We start from the raw sequence: 19,079 nt of genomic DNA on the forward strand, positions 1-19,079 counted from the left end.
GATACCGATTTATGTTATTCAAGTCTTATTTCGTTTAAGTGGAAATATGTGTGTGTGTGTGTGTGTTTTTCCCATAGCAAAGCCACATCGGGTTATCTGCTGAGTCTACCGAGGGGAATCGAGCCCCTAATTTTATCTTTAAGTGAAAATTCCTATATTTATATTAGCAAAAGTTTTCTTATGTAATCTTGTTCTCAGGAGTAGACACATGTAAAAACATCAATATTTGTAATGAAAATATGTCCACTGGTTGCTCTTTTATCAGCACGAGTATGATTCTCTTAGCATTAGAGACATAGACTTAAATATACATTCCTGTGTTTGAAATCTAACATAGAAATGAAAGCATTATATGACACAACCTGTATGATATAATAATATGTTTAAAGCTATAAATTCTATGAAGACTGCAAACAGTTTACTATAACAGTTTGTATTTTGTTGAGATCGTGATGTTTTTCACAATTTCCGTCTTTATTTTAAGCTATGTTTGAATATATTTTTACTCGCTTTAACTTGCAGTTGCTTTAAAGGTATTTTGCAAACATTTTTACGTATGTTTGTACAAATCTTGATATCTTATAATGTTTGTCCTTCTCTCCTGATAAGGCACCTGACAACCATTGAGTATATGTAAATTAGTTCTTTTTCTATTACTATGTTAACAGTAACAATTTTAAAGTAACAATTCATGGTACTTTTTCATGAAACTATGAGTAACATTCTAATAATTGTTTGTTTGTTGGTAAGCACAAATGGTACATAATGAACTATATGTATTCTGTCAACTCAAGTATCAGAACCAGAATTTTAACATTATAAGGTTTCAAACTTAACGCTGTGCCACCTGGGAGCTTCACTAATATCATATAACCTAAATGAATTGTTCTTCGGATATGGTAGTAACCTAAAGCAACAAGCTGGTTATAGTACATACACATATTCTTTACGTTACTGGCAAATGTGACAATATTTGAATGAAACTTAATTTGGTATTATTAAACGTAATCCCTTTGGATTTATATATATGTGGTTCTTTCATCATAGGAACAAAACTTTAGTGGTTGTACATCATCGATTATTAGTCAACCTATTTTATTTTCCGAAAGTCAAATAATCAATCAGTTTTATAAAAAAAGCTGTCAATTGAAAAATAATAACCTAAACTGGAAGTTCAAATAGAACGTGTATCTTTACAATTGAATGAATTATTTCTTAAATGTATTGTTAAATACTTAACTAGTCAGCTTTAGAAATGATTGTTTCACAATTTCAGTTTCCTCCAGAAAACTGACAGACGTGTTGCAAGACGAATTTAAAGAAGATGGAACTTTATCTAAATACAACCCAGAAGGGGTAAGCTTTCAAATATATTAAGTACTATGAAAACAGATACATTGAAATTATGTTTTGTATTTCGAATGCTCTAATATTTTAAATTAAATTAATAATTAAATGCACAAAGTATTGTCAAAACTGTATAAACTGCTGTATCATGGTTGATTTTGGAACCAACAGCTTAGATTCTCGTCAAATTATATTGATTTTGTTTAAAAGTTTTCTTCTAATATCATTGCATATTGGCGTTTTAAAGACTGTTTCGATATGAAATGATATGAAAAAGGCACTCTGAAAACACTAAAGGGTTTTATATGGTTTCTTTTGATATAGCTTATTATAGAATTACGTGATAAGTAGTTAAACGTCTAGAACGGCTTTTCATTGTTCTCTTCACTAACCAAATTACACAACAGTAAAAAAGTGTTATTTTGACAAGTTTTCACAAAGTTGGCTTAATCTGGAGAGTAGCATCAATGTCTATCATCTTCCTTACAAAACTTAGATCATGAACTAAATATTTGTCGTTGGAAAATATCAAAATACAGAACACAGTTGATAATTTTCATTGAACATTTTTTAAAACGACATTAATTTAAACAATTGATAATATGATCTGTTAAACACGCCTAAAGAAGCATGTTAGTCAACGTAAAGACATATTTTAATAGTTTGAGGCTATTTCAGTAAATATGCCACACCAAATGAACAACTGATTCAGATTAAAGCTCTTTGAAAATCCCCAAATGATGTTTATTCCTTAGTACTTCTGTGTTGACCAAATAACTTTGTCATCTTTATTCTGATGTTACATTTTATAATAAGACGCCATTAATCTTGACATTAAACAAAAAGCTATTGATATCACTCCATGTCTTTTCCATTATACCAGCCAGAATAATAGTAAGGAAGAGGTCAAACCTCTATTGACTCAAGAATTAAAACCAGCTATGGGAGAAAAGCACTAACTAAGATAAAGGTTTAGAACAATGCTTCTCAACCTTCTCCAATATCATTCATCCTTCTACATTTTTCACAACTCACTAACCCCAGTTCGACAAAAGACAAACAAAATACTAAATTAAAACGCAAAATTCTTTATTTTATGTTCATTCTAGTTGTAATTTGACGTATATTTAAGTCAAAATAAATACTGTGGAACTCTCTGGGTGAACTATTTAATCAGTTATATTTAGAGCATCACAAACTAATTTTTTATGAGGGCAGTGTTACACCTTGGACAGCGTGAAAGCTAGAATGAAAGACGCTTAAATAGATGAAGTAATTGTTAAATATGTATTACAGAATGACTGAAGTCAGCATTACTTGAGCATCATGCGTTTACTATGAATTACGACACCATGTCTGTGAGTACGATTTAGTGATGACCCATAAATAACCAGAAATATTTAATAAATTTAGACAGACAGATGGATAATATTTCTAAGGACCATTAGTCTTGTAACAAATAACCGCCAGTAAATATCATAGATTTTAATAAACGTTTATTTGATAGTTTCAACCTGCTGATTCCACTAAAAGCTTCCAAGGTATTGAGAAAGACGTAAGTGGTTAATATTAGTTTTCTTCCTACTTCCATGACAACAGTTTTTTTTTTTACATCCTCATTACTGACATTCATTAACTCTATGCTCTGTACACTGGTGTGTCTGATTGCCGCTACACTCTCTCTTTGGCCGTTTGTGAATCTCAGTGAGACGAAACAGATCCGATAGAGAAAGAATAGAGGTAGAGATGTTTTTCACTTTGTCTGATGCAATAAAACCAGAGACTAATACAGGCTATTATTACGGTTAACTGAGGAAACCTAATACTTTTCAAGGCTTTATATATATATATATATACATACATATATATATACACACACCCATAAGAAACTGTGTACATGAAAACATGAGTTAAATTAAACTTTGTCTGCATCAGAAGATCTTCAAATACTGTAATTAATATACCAGAACAGAACTTCCTGAATGCTGTACTTAATATAACAGAACAGAACTTTCTGAATGCTGTACTTAATATAACAGAACAGAACTTTCTGAATGCTGTACTTAATATACCAAAACAGAACTTCTTGAATGCTGTACTTAATATAACAGAACAGAACTTCCTGAATGCTGTACTTAATATACCAGAACAGAAATTCCTAAATGCTGTATTTAATATACCATAACAGAACTTCCTAAATGCTGTACTTAATATAACAGAACAGAACTTCCTGAATGCTGTACTCAATATAACAGTACAGAACTTCCTGAATGCTGTACTTAATATTACAGAACAGAACTTCCTGAATGCTGTACTTAATATACCAGAACAGAAATTCCTAAATGCTGTACTTAATATGCCAGAACAGAACTTCCTAAATGCTGTACTTAATATACCAGAACATAACTTCCAAAATGCTGTACTTAATATACCAGAACATAACTTCTTGAATGCTGATTTAATATTACAGAACATAACTTTCTGAATGCTGTTCTTAATATACCAGAACAGAACTTCTTAAATGCTGTACTTAATATAGCAGGACAGAATTTCCCAAATGCTGTACTTAATATACCAGAACGGAACTTCCCAAATACGTTGCATGTTTCTGTACACTTAGATTTTGCGTTAAGTTTTCTATGGATGCGATTTTTATTCAAAAAGTTCATTGTTATAAACTTGTTTGAATTGTTTTGAAGATTGGTTTGTTTGGTTTGTTTTGAATTTCGCGCAAAGGTAGATGAGGGCTATCTGCGCTAGCCTTTTCTAATTTAGCAATAGAAGGCAGCTAATCACCATCACCCACCGCCAACTCTTGGGATACTCGTTTACCACCAAATAGTGGGATTTACCGTCACATTATACGCCCCCACCGCTGAAAGGGCGAGAATGTTTGGTGTGACAGGGATTCGAACCCGTTATCCACGGATTACGATCGAGCGCCTTAACCACCCCGCCATGCCGGGCCTGTTTTGAAGAATTTGTTTCACCGGTCATCCGATGGGACAACGGTAAGTCTTCGGATTTAGAACGCTAGAAATAGCGGTTCGATTCCTGTCTGTTGACACGGCAGATAGCCCGATGTGACTTTGATTTATAAGAAATAAAACTCACCTATCTTTGTTCCCCCGCAAAAGTGCACAATGGACTATCTATATTCTATTCACTGTGGGAATCGAGCCTCGAATATTAGTGTTATAAGTCCACAATTTTACCAATGAGTCACCGATTGGCAAATGTACTTGTAGGTTTTTTTTTTACATATCAATAAGCGGTGCTACTAGCTAACCAAAGATATATTTAACCTTATTAAATTTAAGGACAGTATTTACCATATAAATCTTTCATTTGAAAAATAAATATATTTATTCGCTTCCATGTGAGTGAAAACATAAGAAATATTCTACGTCTTAGCCGTTACTCAAATAAAAGAAAATTAAAATACGTGCCACTTGTGGTATAACTTGCAAAAAGTGATAACAGTTATTAACAAAATATCTGAAAAGCAACACACGTGGGTTTGAAAACATAATTTATATAATTACGTTTCCTGACACATAAGCAGAACGTAGGATGTGTTTTGTTCGATTTACGTTGCGAAATAAAGATTCTATTTTGTAATTCTTGAGTTATGACCTGAAAATACGTGTTGGTTAGGGCGTATGACTCGCGATATACGGATTGATGGCTTAAATATCGTGACCAAATGTGCTCGCCCTTTCAGCATGGGGGTGTCACAATGTTAGAACTTATTCCACTTTTCGTTGGTAAAAGAGTGGCCCAAGAGTTGGCGGTGGGTGGTGATGATTATTTGCCACTCCTCTAGCCTGTAATTTCTAAATTCGGGACGGCTATCGCAGATAGCTCTCGAGTAGCTTTGCACGAAATTCGACAAACAAGCAAACAAATTTCCTGAATCTCTCTGTGAAAAAGTTTAGTCGAATATAGAAAGGTTGAACAGTTCTTGGCTGGATGCTGCTAAATAGTCCTAATTTCTTCGATTATAGATGCGTTATAAAATTTACACCATTATTTGATTTACTGAGTTATATAAAGCCTTGCTACTGGTTGGCCACCTTTTTACTTGTCAGTAGTTCAAAATTAGGAACAACTACACCCAAACCTAACGAGTTTCTGATTTAGTTGTCTAAGGTGCATAATATGGCGCTCAACTTGAAAATTCTACACAATAATTGTTGAAACAACATGGAATAAAACTATAAAAAATATTTTTACACCATTATTTACCAGGAAAACTGAGCTTTACTTGTTAACTAGAATTATACAACTTGAGTTTTGTAGACAGACTTGATGTCATTGTTACAGTCCATGGGGTAACAAATAAGCTCAAAATAATTCTTTGAACTATTAATTAGTATTTATGAATTAAATAAACGATAATACCGTGGGCTATTAATAGTAAGGTTTTTACAAATACTAAGCAATTCAAACAATATACACATGAGGTAAGACTAGCATTCACTTCAAGCAAAAAATAAAATATGGTTCATTAACAATTATATAAAAAACGTTTCTGAATCAAACATCGTAATAAAATTGTCAAATGAAATGCTTACGTCTTCTGACTCACAGTAGATGTCGCTTTCCTAATGAGTTATCTGGCATAAGTATGCAAGAAGAAGGTGGAAGTATGTAATTAAGAAGTTTTATTTCTACGTGGGCTAATTGATTATCCATAGGCGTATTAACTATGACCTTCCAAATAACGTATTTTTGTTTCATATTTGATATAGTTTGAAAAACTTTTTAAGTAAACTCAAGACATCCGGACCAAATTTTTAAAAATTCATAAATCTATAAAGTAATAATGTTTGTTACATTTCTTGTTTCGTCATACAGTGTGTTAGAAGATAGACTTCATCGTTGTTATGATCGTATTTAATCACATTGTATAATTGTAATACTTCAAGTAGCGAAGTGAGTATTAAAGAAGGTTTTCCTTAGTGGTTTGGAATCGAACAATATATTCTATATAAATAGAACTGATTAGCTATTGGTAAATAAATAAAAATCGAGAATTTGTATTTGGAACAGCATTGTGAAAATGTTTCTTCTTTGACTAATTGCTTACAGTTTAAGAAGTAAATCAGCGATACCAAAAGTTAGGTATGAAATGGTTCATTTGAAAGGAAAGGTCATTTCCGGGAAAAAAACAAATTTAGTATAGAATAAGGAGCTGAAGAATCATAAGTGAGGAAAAAAATTGTTCCTGCCCTGTTTCACTTTAGAGCATTAATTGAAGAATATTTCACATCTTACGAGTTATATTATACCGTGTGACATTAACTTCTACATAACTTTCTCGTCTGACCACTTGCAGCCTGACAAGTCAATAGGTTTGTTTGTTTGTTTGTTTTGAATTTCGCGCAAAGCTACACGAGGGCTATCTGCTCTAGCCGTCCCTAATTTATCAGTGTAAGACTATAGGGAAGGCAGCTAGTCATCACCACTCACCACCAACTCTTAGGCTACTCTTTTAGCAGCGAATAGTGAGATTGACCGTCACATTATAACGCCCCCACGGCCGAAAGGGCGAGCATATATGGTGCAATGGGGATTCGAACCCGAGACCCACAGATTACGAGTCGAGTGCCTTAACCACCTGGTTATGCCATGCGACAAGTCGATAGGAGGATATTTCAGAGCACAAGACATTAGATATTAATTGCTAATTTTGTGATACTTAGTGAATCGTTTATCTAACAACGGAATTAGTATCGTAACTGAAGCTATTTTCAGAGAGGGAATTTTGCTGACAACAACAACATAGAAATCGAAGATAAATTAGAAAAGGAAGGAAATATGAGCAGCTCTTATGGCATAGAAAAATATTTTACACTGAAATTAAATACAATAAATAGTACTGTCTTCCAACATTCCACTGTGTATGTCATTATTTTTCTGTAAAATAATTTTTTTTTTTAATTTAGAACAAAAGAGTTTTTATTTTTGCATAAAAGATTATAATTTTATATTATGATTGCTGTAAAAATGCTTGTAGCATGTCATTCTAGCAAATACTAAGAAAGGTGCACTAGAATAAGCGGACAGAAATTCAATGCAGTAACTGATATTAGACATCTTTACTTAAACACAAGATTTTTTTCAATAGGGTCATTCCACGCCAACTCACCCAGAAAATTTTTTTTTTTTCCCAGTTCATGTCATAGATTTTTCTTGAAAAAATTCAAACACAAACTTCATATTGATTTATTCAGCCATGCAGTACAGCTTTCGGATTTTGCATGGCTGAAAAATGAAGCCGTAGGTGAGTTGGCATGGAGTGACCCAAATTTATTAACAATACCCCTATGACTGTGTGTGTATGTGTTTTCTTACAGCAAAGACACCTAGGGCTATCTGCTTAGTCCAGCAAATGGAACCCCTGATTTTAGCGTTGTAAATCCCTAGACTTACCGCTATACCAGCGGGAAATTTTCCCCTAACTCCTCACACTTTTTGTGTTAATTAATAGTCTAATAATTCATATTAAACACGTATAACTTAAAACTTTATTAACAAGAAAATAATTTAAAATAATAAGAAGAATTAAATTTTTCGTGAAAAAAGGAATTTAATTATTTGCAACAAATTCATTCTTAGAGGAACCATATGGCAACAAGAATTTCAAGACAACAATGAAAACAAGTATCTTATATTTCATGTTTTGAATTATACAAAAATCATCTTCAACGGTTTTTATTTGAAAACAATTAAGTTGTAAGTTAATGTATGACCACCAAACCTACAATTAAGTTATAGGTTTAATGCAACATATTAAATTTGAAAATACATTAAAAGTTGCTTTGATTAACGTATGTCACATTTGCCCAAGTTTAGACATTTAAATTTTTTCAGAGTGGCTAATGTCCTCTGTGATTACAAATGATGTGTGCTAGCGGATCTGATAGTGAAGTTTTAGTTTCTATGGGAACATTTAATGTTCAATAACACGCACGACAAGATGACGCTTCTTCTTACCGATATACGTGGATCCAACGCTAAATGTTTTAAAGAGGATTGTTTGTTTGTTTTTTAATTTCGCACAAAGCTACACGAAGGCTATCTGCGCTAGCCGTCCCTAATTTAGCAGTGTAAGACTAGAGGGATGCAGCTAGTAATCACCACCCACTACCAATTCTTAGGCTACTCTTTTACCAATGAACAGTGGGATTAACCATCACGTTAACGCCCCACGCCTGAAAGGGCACACGTATTTGGTGTGATGGCGATTCGAATCAAGATTTTGTCAACGTATATAAAAAATGTAGCAACGAATGATAAATAATTTTTTTCTCAGGACAGCTGGTATGAATATTAACACTTTTACTAATAAAACAGAGAACAACGTTTTGACTTTCTTAGATCATCTTGAGCTTAACAAGGTTGATAAATTTCTAGTGTCTAATAAAGCAGTTTACGTCTGTATTGTGACCAAGCTTTAAAATAAATTATTTACTTTCGTGGCAATGTCTTTCTTTTTTACATATTATACTGAAGGCCATCAGAAGGAGAGGTGCATTGGGTGCGGTCGCTCCACCTCTTTTCCTGTGAAGGTTCCCTTGGTATTAAAATAAATGAAAATAAACATCAAATTCTATCTTATACAAATTAGCCCCTGAACAAGTAAATTCGATTTAATAAAACTACATGATATTATTAATGAAATCACCCCTCACTATAAAATTCAGTTTAAAATAAACGTTAATGTCGACATCTCTGATGATAGGTCAGGACATCTTTAAAGAGAAGAACACCTTTGTATCACCAGAGTGAGCCCTGATTATCTTCAGAAGAACATAGAATTATCGTCAGAAGGGTCCCTGGGTCCCTATACGCTAAGTGGCAAAATACAAGTATCCTTCTATAAAATATTAAAATAATAGTTAACGTTTTGTGAACATAAAAATGTATAATACCAGTGCCGTAGCCACAACGTGTCACATATCTGGTCGTTTTTCCGCAAGAGACTCTTTGGTATCCCATGATATAAGATATAAAAAGAAATTCCTTGATATTAAAAATACAGTAAGAGCTCTGATAATAAAAGAACAATAAAGAGCACCGACAGTAAATGGACAATAAGGACTCATTGATGGTGAATTGGTACGAAGGGGACCTGATATTAAATGGACAAGAATGATCCTTGATATTAATAGTAAATGGACAAGAATGATCCTTGATATTAATATTAAATGGACAAGAATGATCCTTGATATTAATATTAAATGGACAAGAATGATCCTTGATATTAATAGTAAATGGACAAGAATGATCCTTGATATTAATAGTAAATGGACAAGAATGATCCTTGATATTAATAGTAAATGGACAAGAATGATCCTTGATATTAATATTAAATGGACAAGAATGATCCTTGATATTAATATTAAATGGACAAGAATGATCCTTGATATTAATATTAAATGGACAAGAATGATCCTTGATATTAATAGTAAATGGACAAGAATGATCCTTGATATTAATAGTAAATGGACAAGAATGGTGCTCAATAATAAATGGTCAAATTGAGCTCTTAATAGTAGATCGATAAGAACTTCTTATAGATATTATAAATATCTTAGTTTGTTTATATATTTTAATAAACAATTGTATACTATGGATCATTCTCACGAAATGGATATAATTTACTGATTTTTGTGTCGTATTTTAAGCATTGTATGTAAATCGTAGGTACCAATTAAATTACATCGATTTTTCTCTAAATTAATTTTTATAAATAAATTTATTTTATAGTATTTGATTGTTTTGTCCTGATCTGAGTTCTAGATTTGTGTAATGCCACTTTAAAAATTGTCCTGGCAACTATCCATATAATCGAATTTTTCTGAGCACCATTTTTGTCTTATATTTTTAATTTTCTTAATTCGCACACTTTCCATTTCTTTACTTAAAATATGAAGCCCTGGAATTAGAATAAATATTGACCTATAGAAAGTTGCACCCGATTTATCAAAATCCTTCGTATGGGCCGGATACCTACACGTTTCCTAGAGACACCTGCAAGCCCGTTGTTATATCCTTCACATACATGTTTTTAAGCAGTTTCTTAGCTATCCGGAAATGCCACCCAATGCTCACAATTAAAAACAATTAATGGATAAGTATTTATTTGTTTGTTTATTGTTTAAAGCTACACAAGGGCTATCTGCACTAGCCGTCCCCAATTTAGCAGTGTAGGACTAGAGAGAAGACGGCTGCTCATCACAACCCACCTCCATCTCTTGGGCTGCTCTTTTACCAATAAAATGTGGGATTGACTGATACCCTATAACGCTTCCACGGCTGAAAGGGCGATCATGATTAGTGTGACAGAGATTCGAACAGGTGACCTTCACATTACGAGTTGAGCGCCCTAATCAGCCGGGACCTAAGTGCAGAGTGATCGTGAGTGAAAAAGTGATATGCAATGTTTCCGAATTATTGTTCCTAACGAAAAAGTGATTAATGTTATACTACAAGATCTTACAAAATGTGTTTCCAAGATGAAACGAAACTCTTTTTAATATAAGAACATAAGAACCTCACACTCTTTGAGGAAACATAAAAACCTTACAATCTTTGACGAAACATAAGAACCTCACAATGTTTGAAGAAACATAAGAACCTCACAATCTTTGAGAAACATAAGAAACTCATAATCTTTGAGGAAACATAAGAAACTCACAATCTTTGAGAAACATAAGAAACTCATAACCTTTGAGGAAACATAAGAATCTCACAATCTTTTCGTCCATATACAATTGATCCGTAATTAACCACTAGTATCTAGTATTTTTTTAGAATATGACTCAGTTAACCACGTGTTACCTCTCCCTCATTATTGTAAAGTTAATGCTTTTCTATACACACATATACAGACACATGTATATATATGTGAGAATTTTGTATTTTATTCCTATAGGACAAGAAGTTCGCACATAAGTTTGTGATTACGTAACCACTATCTTTCCAATACGCTACAAAGCATGACAAAATTATAAGCGCGTAAGATGACGTAGCAACAAAACTGTAACTTAAATGTACTGTTAAAGATTGGTAACACATTAAGCAGTCAATAAGGTTTCTTGGTTTCTTTCAATAAGTAAAGTTTTCCTTTTTTCCACAGGATATAGATTACGACGGTTTCCAGCTTTTCCTGGATACCTACTTGGAGATCGAGACTCCGCGAGACCTCGTCAAGCGACTGTTTCTTTCGTTTGTAAGGAAGCAACCTCAGCAGAGCACCTCTACCATCGATGGGAGGTTTCTTAAGGTGTGGAACTTTGTTCTGAAACAGCACAAATATGTGGGAACGTAAAAACTAACAGTTGTTTCTTTTAAGCTCGTGTGCATTAATATTCTTGGGTTTGCGTTTATTATCACTGGCTATCTATCAATATATCTAAATATATATATCTTAGACGTAAGTTATGATTTTATCTCTCATTTTCACCCAAAATAAGGCGTGTCCCAGTGGTAACGTGGCCAGTCTGTGATTTCATGGTTCGTGAACCTTTGTCGTAAAATCTTGCTTCTCAATTTATAGCTGGGAACGTGCTATGATAATGACCGTCAAATCCCCCTATTCAGACAGACAAGATTTGATGGTGGGCGTTGTTGAATAGCTGCATTCCTTTTACTATATCCGTTCAAAACTAGGGACGATTATGCGTAGGCAGATTTTTTTATTTGTTTGTAGCTAAACAAAATCTGCACAATAGGCTATACGTTCTGTGCTATGCTCACCACCGGTATAGAAACCCAAGTTTTAGCACTATAAGCCCACAGGTTTATCGCTGAGTCATTTGGGAATGTTTAGGTTGATAGCACTTTGTATAACCTGGCGCGAAAATTCTTAAACTCTCAAATAAATTATTCCTACGGTTGTATTTTACTCTTTTTTTAAAAAACATATTCCTTTCTTAGTGTGTCCTGTCTTTAAAGGTTCTTTGTAATAAGTTCTGGTTATGTGAGTTATGTCTCTTTCCTCTAATATGAAACAAAAGAAAGAAATGAATTGGAAAAACTAAGCAAAGTGGGAGTTTTTGTCAATCCGCGAACGGATCGGAAATGATTGATCCTGGAATGTGGAATGTTCCTGCTTCACTGATTATTTTCCACCCGTAAATAAAACGGACTTGTAACCTACATAGACAAAAAATGACGAATTAGAATCTAAGCGACAACAATTCTTGGCGTCGCGTATTTTCTTAAACTAATACTTGTCTGCTGAAGTAAAGAAGAGATACATTAACATGGATAATATTCAGTACTATTTAAAACACTAGTATTTTGCTATGTTGATGTCCCCAGCGGCACAGCGGTATGTCAGCGAACTTGAACAGAGCACAGACGGAACATTATGTAGTTTTGTGCTTAACTACAGGCAAACAAACAAACTATGCTGCTTAAGAACTAGTGACATGTAAAATGGATTTAATAACACATCTTGAGCCAGTTGTAATTTTAAACTGAAATATCCATAAGTCATGATGTACTTCCAAACACATGGAGAATTATAACAAACACTGGACAATATCCACAGAAAGTCTGTTTCTTCCAGTTGCTACATAAACAGGGAGAAAGTATGACGTCAACAATGGTGTCAGCGTGGGATGTTGTCTTCAAAGGATCAGCTCTAATCTATTTTGGTGCGACATCTAGCAAAAATGTAAAGAAATTTACTGCTATGATTTTCTGTTAAGCATGTTTTATATTCTGAATCCAATAAAGCATTTGAACTAATTTCTATAGTTTGCTGTCATTACAATAAGCACCTCGTGTTTCATTTTCACCATAGTGAATACAAATAGCCTATTGTGTGGCCTCGTGCTTAATTCCAAATAATCAATCATTTGACTCGTCCACATCAATAGATACCATTGGTATCTCTGTATTATCTCAAGTCATCCCTTTTAAGCCCATTGTCTACGTATAAATAACATCACGGCAAGCACAAACACCAAATGTTTACCATAAAAGTTGTCGTATGCTCTGCTTGGTCACTGAAAAACCCTTTTTCAAAGTGAAGTATTATTTTACAGCGAGTATGGCTTGGTTGAAACTTTATAATTGAATTTTCTTCCTGACACTTATGATCTGGGAAATGATACTAAAAAGTAATACCAAGCTCCACCTTGATCATGTTATTCAATGTGAAACTTCGTTGTTGCCAATTCACTCAACTTTATGCGTTCTTGACTTATCTGTGACCCGGAGAAGTGCGTCACACATCATGTACGTTGGTCCATCATTTACTGTTTTTTTAATCAGGCAAGGAAAGATCTGTTTCTGGCAGAGGTTAATTCAGTCCATCAATACGTCTAAAAATATGCATATTTATTTGTGAAGCGAATGCGTGAGAATCTATCGTTTACCCTACAGACCTAAATAATTGGTTGATAAAATTAATCAGTTTCGTAAGCGGAAATAAAAACGTTATAGGATGATAAAGGTGGTCGTATCAGGAATATACTAGTTATGTGTAAATAAAAATATAAAGTATGTACTTATCTATTAACTTATTATTATGTTTATATCATATTTTACAGAATATTTCATGATTTATTTATACTGTTAATTTTGTGTAATATTTTCTTTTTTTTTCTGTTAACAGCCTATAATATATTAATCTAAACGATATTATAAATAGATGGTTCTCAACCATTTTTCTCTTTAAGAAACGGCGAATTATTTGTAAAATAGTCACCAACAATGTGGTCCATTAGACTTGTTCGACGTCATACGATTTTGATATGCTGTACACAGTATGCTGATAATTATAAATAGGGTGTGAAAGAGTTTAAAAGTTTTAAAAACATGAGATTTATTCACAAAGAAATATTCATATTTTTAATTACCAAGGCGAGTGGGTGTGATTCATTTGGACTGAAAGAGCATGTCTAAAAATAGAATAATCCAGATAGCAACGACAGTAAAAGGGTGTTGTCCTCAAATGTAAGATGTCAGCAAATACATTGTTTGTTTTCTTTTTTCATTTAGCTTGTTCCAAGTTATTTAAGGCGGAAGTGTCAAGCCCACTTATTAACAACAAACAAACACGTAGGCAAATAGAACCAACATTTTCCATCCAAGACTGAGACATATTTATAAATTTTCGGAAAATAAAATTTTGAAAATAATATTCCTCTCCTAGTTTTCTCTTTTCCTTTTGTTTTCATTGAAGATATTTGCAAAATAATGGATAGAAAAACTGTTTTAATTTCTATATTGCTTTTTGCTTGTTTTGTTAAGAGAATAAAAAATTGTTTTATTCGAATAACAAAGTTACGCTTTACACTTTGACAGTATTCTGCATAGAGTACTCGTGTATTTTACGTTTTGACCATGCACTGTATACAATATTCAATTATATTCCATATTTTGACCGCAATCTGTATACAGTACTCAGTCAAACTATAGATTTTGACTGTGTATTGTATACAGAACTTAATTACACTTTAGATTTTGACTATATACTGTATACAATATTAAATTATCCTTCACATTTTAATAGTACATTGTATACAATATGCATTTACACTTTTACTGTGTGCAGTATTCCATTTCTCTCTAGATTTTGGTTACACTGCATACAAAACTCAATTATACGTTAGATTTTCGCTGTACACTTTAGACATTATTAATGTACACTTAACTATCAGATACAGTTTTGTTTTTGTAAGTAATGCGATCTCCTCATGAACTAAAGTAAAACTTATATATATATATAGTTTTACTTCATTTGTTTTCCAACGTTTCTGAAATAAGTTAAGAGAATAAAAAATTGTTTTATTCGAATAACAAAGTTACGCTTTACACTTTGACAGTATTCTGCATAGAGTACTCGTCTATTTTACGTTTTGACCATGCACTGTATACAATATTCAATTATATTCCATATTTTGACCGCCATCTGTATACAGTACTCAGTCAAACTATAGATTTTGACTGTGTATTGTGTACAGAACTTAATTACACTTTAGATTTTGACTATATACTGTATACAATATTAAATTATCCTTCACATTTTAATAGTATTATTATGTTATTGTTTAATGGTTTGAATTTCGCGCAAAACTACACGAAGGCTATCTGCTCTAGCCGTCTCTAATTTAGCAGTGTAAGACCAGAGGAAAGGCAGGCCACTCTTGGGTTACTCGTTTACCAACGAATAGTGAGATTGACCATCACATTATAACGTCACTCCGACTGAAAGAGCGAGTATGTTTGCTGTGACAGGGATTCGAACCAGCGATCCTCGGATTATGAGTCGAGTACCTTAACCACCTGGCCATGCCGGGTCGGAGTCAACTATCTAACTCAAACACCAAACTGTTAGGTTATAGTCTTCCTTTGCAACGAATCCCCTTAAAGTTGATCAAATGGGTTTGACTCCAGTAATCCCATCACGAAGTCCTTAAAATTATTTATTAAAACACAAATGTTAACGACGTGTTTATGATATTATAACGGTATTACTTAAATAAAGTGAGAATTATATGTATATCAGCTAAAATGCATAAACGTATAATACCGCATCGTTAAATACGAACAATAAAACTATCTACTAAAACAAAAGTAACACGACTGCTAGAAAGCAAGTCAAACAAAAAAAGACAACAGTCGATTTTTGAAAGTATCCTTACAAAAATCTAAGTGGTTTATGCGAAATTTGTTCTGGTAGGCTTAATTATAAGTAAAGAAAGAAACTACTCAGGAAGAAATTTGTATGAGGTTTCAGGTAAGTAGTGCACATAAATTTTTTTAAAGTATTTTTCTCCACTAAGCAACCACCATTGAGTTTAAAGTAAGTTTATAAAAGTAATAAATATAAGAAAAACATAAAAAAAGCAATCCGTTTCCTAACATATTTACGATTTTCAATGGACTTATAATTAGCACGTTATCTGTTCTTGGTTACAGTGAGATTCTATTGTTACAAGTGAGTAATTTTTAGGGTGACCTTTATGTATCTTGTGTATCACTTGTAATCGTGACTGTTCGTTATTAACTTTGCCGACCCTCTGGCTACATCTTACCAGTTCTTGCCTTATTCTCCCTCTGGCTATATGGTTCTGTTCCATTCTGCATCTAGCCACTATTATATATATATTTATATATATATTATCTTCGGTTAAGCTGCTGTCATAAATAATTAACTCTGCTCCCCATCTCTATAATGCTCTACTACATGTACATTTGACTACTCTCTTCTGGTCTTGGATGTTTTACTGTAACCTTCCTACTCTTAGTAAAGTTGGATTGAAATCTTCTGGCATGCAATGCTTGAAACGAAAGGTTTATCTATTGATCTCAAAAACATTAGGACAAAACTTTGTAATAATGTCTTTAAGCTTAGATATCACTATACCTGTTGGAGTTAAACCACATATTCAATGTCATTATCAGAATGTCTAACAACTGAGATAAAATATACAATTGAAGATTATATGGTTCTCAGTCAGTTATCAATATCCAGTCTTGCAACTTAGAGTTGATCGCTATCCATAAAAGACCACTGAAACAGATCTATAGATGAATGACTTGCAAAGAACACGGGTATTTGGAATTCTCTATTATTTGATATCATTCAATGTACAGCTTCATTCAGTGGCTTATTATGATATTTCTGTACTTTAAATAATCGATAGTTATCGTGCATCATAAGATTATTTTGAAGTGACGTTAGATTTTATTTAACCCGAATGATAGTAAAATAGCTCATTTTTTCTCTATCTAGTCAATAAATATAACAGTTAACAGTGGTTAGTTTGTTTGTTTTTGAATTTCACGCAAAACTACACGAGGGCTATCTGCGCTAGCCGTCCCTAATTGTGCAGTGTAAGACTAGAGGGAAGGCAGCTAGGCATCACCACCCACCGCCAACTCTTGGGCTACTCTTAACCAACGAATAATGAAATTGGTCGTAATATTATAACGCCCCCACGGCTGAAAGAGCGAGCATGTTTAGTATGGGGGATTCGAACCCGCGACCCTCGGATTACGAGCCGAGTTTCTTAAGCACCTGGCATGCCGAGCCACAGTGGTTAGTTAGAGAAGCTTTAGAAATGTGTTGTTAGTTGAAGATAAAGTGGTAACACAACTTCTTAAACAAACGTATTCATATGAGTCGATAGGCTGTTAGAAGAAGCACACATGATCTTGTTCTCTGGAGATTCAAGAGCAATGAATAATTGTTTGCTTAATGTTATCTTAGTATGCTTTACATTATTTGTAGAAACAGGACAGACGAAGAAACATCAACAGTATTTAATTCCTGTAATGCATATTGGTGTACGGAAGATATATTAACACTAGTTAAAAACGACCTTAAAACACCAAAATGTTTGTATTTAATTATATACCCAACGTTTCGCTTTAAAGTTTCTTCAGTATCGTTCACTAAAACACAAATCAAAACTGACTGTACAAAGCATCAGACATCTACAGTGTTAGATTGTTCCAATAGAATATGTATAATTCTAGGTTTTTCACCTCATGTTGTACTCTGTTAGTATTAGGGTCTCCCAGAGGGTAAGCGATAAGTTTTGGAATTTAAAAGGCTAACATCTGGGGTTCGATTCCCCTTGGTAAACATATTGCAAATATTTTATTGTGTAGCTTTGTGCTAAAACAAACAAGCTCACACAACATTTTTGTGTCACTGTTGGTCAGCGGTGAATCTTCTAACTTCCAACGCTAAAACTCTGGGTTCTGTTTCCTGTGGTAGACAGAGCGGAGGTAGCCCACTGTGTTAAGAAACTAGCATTCACAGTGTCAGAATACATTCTTTACTAATAGTTTCGTAAATATTTTAAAGATTTATTAATTACACTTAAGTGCGTTACTCGTTTTGTTTGCCTTTTATTCTGGGCTGGACGAGGACTAGTGCCTAGTAGCTGAGACTATGAATTCGAGGATTTACGGTTCGCGTCCCCATGCAACAAAAATGCGCTCGCAGTTTGGAACTATCAGTGAGTCACAAAGAAATCTTACTATTCGACAAGACAAAATGAGCTCAGAAGCGCCTGATGGGGGCTATTGATTTACCGCATTTCATCTAATTTGTCTGCACAAATTAAGGGTAGCAGATTTCCCTTTGTCTATTTTTGGACAGAAATTTTATATACAACCAAAGTTTTTACGTAAATCTAAATAATTTCAAAAGTAAAGCATTTCATAATAAATCCACGATAAGTACCTTCATGTTAATCTTTTATTTTTCAATAAAATTTGAAGAAATGACCAAAAATTAAAATAAAAATTCAAATTTTCATTTTCGCATACGGAGTGTTTGTTTAGCCTTTGCTATTAAGCGGAAAACTAGGCAATGAGTTATTTGTGATGTTTTTACTGCTAAGATTAAACTTCGAATTTTAATTTTATAAACCATCGTGATTCTTCAGGATTTTGAAAATAAATATTTAAGAAAATTATTGGACATTAATGATTAAATTTTGTTACCTCCCAAGAGGAACTAGATTAATATGAAGAGGATCATAATAATTCGTTTACTTTCATTACTCAGTTGGCCCGAGATGACCAAGTGATTAAACACTCGACTCGTAATATGAGGGTCACGAGTTCGAATCCCCCTCACAACAAACATGCTTGCCCTTTCAGTCGTGACATTCAATCCCACTATTCGTTGGTAAAGGAGTATCCCAAGAGTTGGCGGGGGGTGGAGATGATTAGCTCACTTTCCT

At 33.4% G+C, this 19,079-nt stretch overlaps 1 protein-coding gene across 2 annotated transcripts in view; it reads left to right on the forward strand.

Moving 5' to 3' along the window:
* LOC143249771 (diacylglycerol kinase beta-like) overlaps nucleotides 1–19,079 on the forward strand; it is a 243,099-nt gene that overhangs the window by 141,710 nt on the left and 82,310 nt on the right. For both annotated transcript variants that reach the window (XM_076500158.1, XM_076500159.1), the window contains exons 3-4: nucleotides 1,277–1,356; nucleotides 11,498–11,644. In XM_076500158.1, coding sequence (XP_076356273.1) covers nucleotides 1,277–1,356; nucleotides 11,498–11,644 — 227 coding nt within the window. The remainder of the gene's footprint in view (nucleotides 1–1,276; nucleotides 1,357–11,497; nucleotides 11,645–19,079) is intronic.

Source organism: Tachypleus tridentatus, chromosome 4, assembly GCF_004210375.1.
Source record: "Tachypleus tridentatus isolate NWPU-2018 chromosome 4, ASM421037v1, whole genome shotgun sequence".
In the NCBI taxonomy this organism is placed as follows: Eukaryota; Metazoa; Arthropoda; class Merostomata; order Xiphosura; family Limulidae; genus Tachypleus; species Tachypleus tridentatus.